This window comes from Polistes dominula, unplaced genomic scaffold (genome assembly GCF_049000335.1).
Source record: "Polistes dominula isolate Pdom_NZ unplaced genomic scaffold, Pdom_raw_medaka contig_29, whole genome shotgun sequence".
Classification (NCBI taxonomy): Eukaryota; Metazoa; Arthropoda; class Insecta; order Hymenoptera; family Vespidae; genus Polistes; species Polistes dominula.
Genome location: NW_028300865.1, coordinates 660717 through 667583, shown reverse-complemented (window position 1 = coordinate 667583; position 6867 = coordinate 660717). Strand labels below are relative to the sequence as shown.

The window sequence follows — 6867 nt, the reverse complement described above, 5'->3', positions numbered from 1 at the left end:
TGAATATTCATGATGATTATTAAATATTTTAATATTACTCTAATAAAATATTATAATTTAAATATATATTTTTATTTATCATTAATTACTTTCTTTTGTAAATTCATGTTAGCATTCATAATAACAATTTCCGTTTCCACCGATGATGACAATTTTATAAGTATAGGAATTTTTTCTAAAATAGGATTATCCTTCTGTAAAAATCTAATCCAAGATACTGCTGAATCTTTACTAGATGTACCAGTGGCACATACTGCAAAATAAACACCGTCATCTTGATCGTGCACCGTAGGTTCTACAGCAATCTCTTGAGTCTTCCAAAATGGAATTTTGATGTTACTAACGTCTACATAAAAATAGAAATCATTTGTATCAAACGTAATAAAATATAAATAACTATTAATAAAATACATTTTAATTGATATACCATCAATATCTTCATATTTCTTGGTTCTCTTTATTGGATCTGCTCTCAAAGTAAAATAATCAACTGACTGATCAGCAACCCAAATTTTGAATGGGCCTTCAACATATATAGGAATATTTGTTCTCGATTTGGCATGATCCAATAATAAATCTTTTTGAATACGACTAATGGCTGATATTATCCAAGTATCTTCCAAATATTCTTCTAATTCTTTAGTCTCAAATTCAGATATAACAGATGTTACATCGACACTACTTATCTTTTGTATTGCTAGTCTTGCAAGTACTTTTGGATCTGTAGGTATTGGTTTTGGAACTGGCCAAGGGGTTACATTTTTAAACTTAGGCATCCAGTATAACATTCGCCATACCTTTTTCAATGGATCAGCATGTTTACCAAATATATTTAAAAGAATAGTTTCAACTTCTCTATCAGGTATTACTCGATTCTTCTCCATTTGTTCTAATACATCTGTAGCGGTATCTTGATGTTTTGGATAATATCTAAAGACAGCAGTATAATAACTGTTTGCAATATATGGTCCTTTTGGAAAGATATTTAATATTGCTTTATAAGCTTCAAGATCTCTATGTAAACCATAAGCTTTCATATATTTCAAAGCTAATTTAATAAATTCTATTTGTCCTCTTCTATGTTTGTCCTGTTCATAAGTTCTTATTATTTCAAGAAAAGTCTCTTTCTTTTTTTCTTTTGCATTTTCAAACATATATTTTACGAGAGTTTGAGGTTGTCTACAAAGATTTTGATTAGTGTGAAATAATCGATTTCTTTCCAAAATTGGTATTAAACAACACCCATTTAATTTTTCATTAGTTATTACGGAATATTTAAACACTAAAGTCTTATTCCTCACTACATATCTGAGAAATAATTTATTATAGATCATTTTAATTAAAATATAAACTTTTTACACATATATTATTATAAATCTTGTTAATTATTTATTTTAAAATTATTCTTCTTTCTTCATCACCTTTCGTTTTTTTCATTTAATTTATTTCTAATTAAATACATTCAAAACAATCTAACCTCATTCATTGACAAAATCTATTTTCAGTGAATTTTTATCAAATACAGTGAGCAATTCTACGCAACTCAGTGGATAATCAAAATATAGAACATGTTTTACAATATTGTCAAAATTATTCAATAAATTAGTTTTAAAAATAATTACAGAATATTTTATAATTATAATATTTTCTCCTTTTAAAAAATAGAACACTTATACAATACCGACAAATTTCCCTGTCATAAACCTGCCAACAAGTTATCTTGTCGATAATTTACCAACACGTTACCCTGTCGATAACATACCGACAAATCGTAAATAAATTATCGACAGAGTTCATTTCTTCTTTCACGTTTCTTGTAAGAAATTCATTTTAGTTAACACAAAGACCACCAGTGGGCGATAGTAGGTACTTTATACAAAAACGATACAATCTTATCAAAGAATGGTACAAATTATCAAAGAATGTAGTATTCTACCAACTGTCGCCCACAGGTGATCCCGGTGCTTACTAAGATGAATTCTTTACAAGAAAAGTGGACTTCTGATGTTCTATATAATTCTGTATTCTTTGGAAACACTGTCGATGAAATAGTTTATTATAATAATATCTATAATCAAAGTGTAAGATTTATAAATATAGAACGTTTAACAAATTTATAAATAAACGATTATTAAATAAATTAATATTGTATATAAAATTATCAAAGTATTCATTTGAATCAGTGCATCAATTAAATATTGCAGGATAAACATAACATTATTAAAATTTAAATCTCCGAACAGTGATTTGAAATATTATTCAATTTATTTATAATGGCTCAACAAGGATCAATATATGATTTAGCTTATCATGGTAAAACGTCAGATGTTAAAATCTTACTTAATCTAACTGAATCTTTAAAAACGCAAACTGACACCGTGAGTATTCAAATTTGTTATATTGTCATTAAAAAAATTGAGGTTAGGTAATGAAAGATCAATTATTTGAATTTTAGAATGGACGAATGTTAATACATTGGGCTGCTTTAGGTGGACATGACGATTTAGTGAGACATTTATTATCCCTTGGTTCACCAGTTGACCCAACAGATGATGTGAGTTTAGATTTATTTGTATTTGTTATTGTAGTAATAAGAGACAATTACTGACAGACAATGGTGGTGGTGGTGGTGGTGGTGATGATATCTCATTTGATGTTAAGTAAAAAAGTGAGCGGGTAATTTGAACAATGTCATATGTTTAACGTTTAAAAATTGATATAATAAATGATCAAATAAAAATCAATTTCTAGACGAACATGACACCATTAATTTTGGCAGCCTCAGCTGGACGAGAAAAAGTTGTTAAAACTTTGATTACCGAAGGTGCAAATGTCAATGCAAAGACTGAAGATGGACACTCGTCATTGCAATATGCAGCATCGAAAAATTGGAAATCAATATGCGTTGCGTTGCTTGAAAAATATGCTGACATTAATATTGCTGACAAGAGAGGAGCTACTCCTTTACACAGAGCTGCTTCAAAAGGAAATATTGCGATAGTTAAACTTTTATTAGAACATGGAAAAGATTTGAAGATAGGTCTGTCTCTCATATTATTTTCTTTTTTGTTTGAAAATCATTTTAATAACACATCTACTGTTTGTATTATATATTTTAAGGTAATTAATCATTGAATTTATTTCAGATCAACAAGATATTTATGGAAATAGTGCGTTGCATTTAGCTTGCGAAGAGGATCGTCGTGAAGTAGCACAATTGTTGGTTTCATATGGTGCTGATTTATATTTGACCAATAAGGAACGCAAAACACCATTAGATTTGGCTGCTCCTGGATTAGTTCGAATGCTCAAAGAATTCAAGGAAAATCCAACGACTTCTTAAGATTTTTTTGTCATCTCTCTTATTATTTCTCAGCTTTCATGCAACACTGTTCATATTATTTTTTTTTTGAAAAGATTTCAAAAAGTCAACATAATCAAAAAAAAAAAAACAAATTAAAAAAAGTCAATTGATGTCACTTAAGAAAATTTCATTTTAATTATTAAATTTATAGTTTGGCAGAAGAGATGATGTTCATTTAGAATTTGTATTTAAAAAAAAAAAAAAAACAATTGAATTTACTTTGCAGCAAGCTCTGCCAATTGGACAGTGGCTCTGCTTTAATGTTATTGAATGTGAAAAAAGAAATGGAAAAAACAGATAAAAAAAAAGAAAAAGAATAAATAAAAATACAAATATACAAATGAAAAACAAAAAAAAAAACAGACGACTCCAAGATTAAGTGCTTTAAATTTGATCTACTATTTTTCAGCATTTATTATACCTTTTTTTCTTTTTCTCTTATATATACTTATGATGCAATCAACGTTTATATTTTATTCCATATAAAACATATCAAAACTCTTCTTCTTCTTCCTTCCTTCCTTCCTTCCTTCCTTCCTTACTTCCATTCATCCAAATTATTTCAAACTTCTCTTCTTCATTTTTGTTTGTTTCTTTCTTTCCTAAGTTTCATTGTATATGACGGCTTATTCCGATTATCAAATACTTTCACAATGAATGATCACTTCTCGTCACAGTTACACAGAATTTTAATATTCATCATGTCCTTTAATTGCATAAAATTGTTTGACAAAATTTCATTTTCTTTTTTCTTTTTTAATTTATTGTTAATGCATAATAATAATAATAATAATATAATGGCAAGCAGGACATGATACATATATATATATATAAAAAATCTAACGAGAAATGAACATATTTTCAAAGCAATTATATATATACACAATTCACAATGGTCACAAGTGGAAAAATTGTTCTCGTATTTAAGAGATTGCATATCATTTTAATCAAAATGTCAGTAATCAACATGATATGCTGTCTCTGAAAATCAACAGCACGGTACAATGGCAGTTCCGTTGTTTTTATTCATGTTTCTTTTTTCTTTCTTTCTTATCTTTATCTTTATCTTATCTTCTTCTTCTTCATCTTTATTTTTTAGAATCATGCCTTTAAAAAAATCTTGCCTAATATATTACTAGGAAGCCATAGTTTTTTGTTTGTTTTTTTTTGTTAACACCTTATTTCATTTAACACGTTGGCTGTCGCGTGAATTTTAACGTGACTTGCTCAAAAAGCGTCAACATGAATTTGTCATTATGCGTCGTCGATCACCAGTGACCCCCCACGGCGCTGTAGCCAAGTCGAGAACCACCGATGACCCCCCACGGCAGCCAACGTGTTTATATATATATATATATTATATAATATATATATATTAAAGGCCTATTATTATTATTAATTAGTATATTTTCCATGTCGCATCAAAATATATATTCTAACCCTGGCACAATTATGTTGTTTACTATAAATGCCTTTTGGTACAAAGGATTATTTCATAAAATGTGTTTGTGGTTTATGTAAAAAAAAAAAAAAAATGCGCGTATAAAACATCTTCACACGATGGATGGTATATATATATGTATGTGTGTGTGGTGTGTATGTATTTTTATGTACTTGTAGTTGGGTATGATCACCTGTTTTGTTTTTTTTTCTTTGAACGCAATTTATCAAATTTGCGCCCTTATTATACAATTTTTTCAATCTCCCATTTTATATACTTCAAAGTCAGAACGAAGAAAATGTAGTCTTTCAAAAGTTATTTTCCTTTTTTTCTTTTATATTTTGTTTCCCTAAAATCCAGTTCATTTCAAAAGGTTGATGACAACACAACAAGGTTTTGAATAAATTCATTGAGAATATTATCAATTAAAATGATGTCTTAAGTACAAAAAAGAAAAAGAAAAAAAGAAAGTCACAATGGTTTCTTCTTCCATTAAAAAAATGTAATTGTGTGTTTAGAATTAAACTTGATGAATCAAATCTTAAATTGCAACAACAACACTCTCGCATATTTTAATGCAAAATAATGTTAATGAATGGTTACACTTTATCTAAATTTGTAATTGTTTATTAAAGTAGATAGTAAAAATGCAAGTAGCAGTGTACGAAAGACGAAAATGCAATTGAAAAACTTTCAAATGAATGTATGAAACCTTTTAAAATGAAACTCTGGAATACACAAACTATACCCTCTCTCCTTAATTTGTCGCCGCGTATTTTATTTATATGATCCGCATAGTATTAGTTTCATTATTTTCATACTATTTGTAATAATAATAAAATATTATAATAATTAATAATACTTATAATAGTAGTGTAATAATAATAATAATATAATTAAAAATGTGTATGTGGTGTATTTGTGTAAATGTATGTTTATGAGAGAGAATGCTTTTTGTAGCAACAAAAATATAATGTAATATTAATAATAATAATAATAATAATAATAATAATAATAGTCATAATATAATAATAATAGTCATAATATAATAATAATAGTCATAATAATAATATTAATAATAATAATAATAATAATAAAGACTAATATCTTAGTGCTATCTAATAGTTTCGTTAAGTTGTTATAAATTATGCAGTAGTAATTCGCTCTGTTATTGACTTTTCTATTTTTCTCTCTCAAAAAAAAAAAAAAAAAGAAAAAAAAAAAAGAAACTTAACTTCTTCTAAACATGCATCATATAAATTTAAAATCATGTTTGCATTTATACCGCTCGACGGTCAAGTTATTAATTAATAAGTTGTAAAATTATATACATATCCTTAAAAAAAGAAAAAAAAAATAAGACTCTTCTTACTCTTCTTTTTCTTCTTCTTCTTCTTCTTCTTTTTCTTCTTACATTTGACAATCTATCTTCTCATGGCATTTTATGGGAAGCATATAAAACTCTAGAAAACAAAAAAAAATGAAGGAAGAAAACAAGTAGAATAGAATTACAAACAAAGAGAGAGATAATTACTTCCTATATAAACTAATCGTCCAATTCGCAGGATCAATATACACAGATCCACCATTTAATATATCTCTTAATAGCACTCTTAAGAAACAGGATTTTTGATGCGTTATCTCTATCCTCCCCCCATCCCCATCCCCCATCCCCCTACCCCTCCCCCCATTGTGTAAAATTTCTTATCACTGAAAGCGAATGTTAAGGATCGAATGTACTAAATTCAATTGACTTTACATAAAGTCGAAGTTGTTTACATAAGATCGAGAAATTCCGCTATCGTTGTCGTTCTGTTAAACGACGTTGGATGATTGTTGTTGTTGTTGTTGTTGTTGTTGCTGTTGTTGTTGTTGTTTTCCTCGTTTCTTGCACATTTGAAAAGATTTGCAGTACTTCATCAATTAGTATTTTCTTCGCCATCGATACTTTCGTCTTGCGTAGTCGAATCATCACCGGAGCCTCCAGTTTGTACAGATCCACGTTTTAGCCTCGAACTCAAAGTTATGGTAGGTCCACCACGCCTTTAAAACAAATTTACGA

General features: G+C 28.0%; 3 protein-coding genes across 8 annotated transcripts in view; 1 reads left to right on the top strand and 2 right to left on the bottom strand.

Moving 5' to 3' along the window:
- Positions 1 to 48: 48 nt before the first annotated feature.
- Positions 49 to 1701, bottom strand: ECSIT (evolutionarily conserved signaling intermediate in Toll pathway, mitochondrial). The gene is made up of 2 exons (XM_015324625.2): positions 428 to 1701; positions 49 to 346 (listed from the first exon to the last, which is right to left on the bottom strand). The coding sequence occupies exons 1-2, from the start codon at positions 1332 to 1334 to the stop codon at positions 72 to 74; spliced, it is 1182 nt and encodes a 393-aa protein (XP_015180111.2). The 5' UTR covers positions 1335 to 1701; the 3' UTR covers positions 49 to 71.
- A 226-nt stretch (positions 1702 to 1927) lies between these two features.
- On the top strand, positions 1928 to 6034 carry LOC107068286 (uncharacterized). 2 transcript variants are annotated; one of them, XM_015324505.2, is made up of 5 exons: positions 1928 to 2081; positions 2205 to 2378; positions 2456 to 2554; positions 2752 to 3040; positions 3147 to 6034. In XM_015324505.2, exons 2-5 carry the CDS (start codon positions 2274 to 2276, stop codon positions 3341 to 3343), a joined length of 690 nt encoding a protein of 229 aa, XP_015179991.1. In that variant the 5' UTR covers positions 1928 to 2081; positions 2205 to 2273; the 3' UTR covers positions 3344 to 6034. The 2 variants fall into 2 exon arrangements, with proteins under 2 accessions (XP_015179991.1, XP_089025832.1); XM_089169706.1 differs by having other exon boundaries at positions 1959 to 2378.
- The window catches only part of zip (myosin heavy chain 10), a 28007-nt gene continuing 24879 nt past the window's right edge, over positions 3740 to 6867 (bottom strand). For all 5 annotated transcript variants that reach the window (XM_015324590.2, XM_015324592.2, XM_015324591.2 and 2 more), the window contains one exon: positions 3740 to 6848. In XM_015324590.2, the coding sequence (XP_015180076.1) occupies positions 6725 to 6848 (124 nt within the window). In that variant the 3' untranslated portion in view covers positions 3740 to 6724. The remainder of the gene's footprint in view (positions 6849 to 6867) is intronic.

Excerpts from the sequence above, each read along its gene's own strand:
- ECSIT (XM_015324625.2), bottom strand. The coding sequence starts at position 1,334 with ATGATCTATAATAAATTATTTCTCAGATATGTAGTGAGGAATAAGACT. Across the intron at positions 347-427 it reads GAAATATGAAGATATTGATG|ACGTTAGTAACATCAAAATT; the intron begins GTATATCAATTA and ends ATTTTTATGTAG.
- LOC107068286 (XM_015324505.2), top strand. The coding sequence starts at position 2,274 with ATGGCTCAACAAGGATCAATATATGATTTAGCTTATCATGGTAAAACG. Across the intron at positions 2,555-2,751 it reads CAGTTGACCCAACAGATGAT|ACGAACATGACACCATTAAT; the intron begins GTGAGTTTAGAT and ends ATCAATTTCTAG. Across the intron at positions 3,041-3,146 it reads TGGAAAAGATTTGAAGATAG|ATCAACAAGATATTTATGGA; the intron begins GTCTGTCTCTCA and ends AATTTATTTCAG.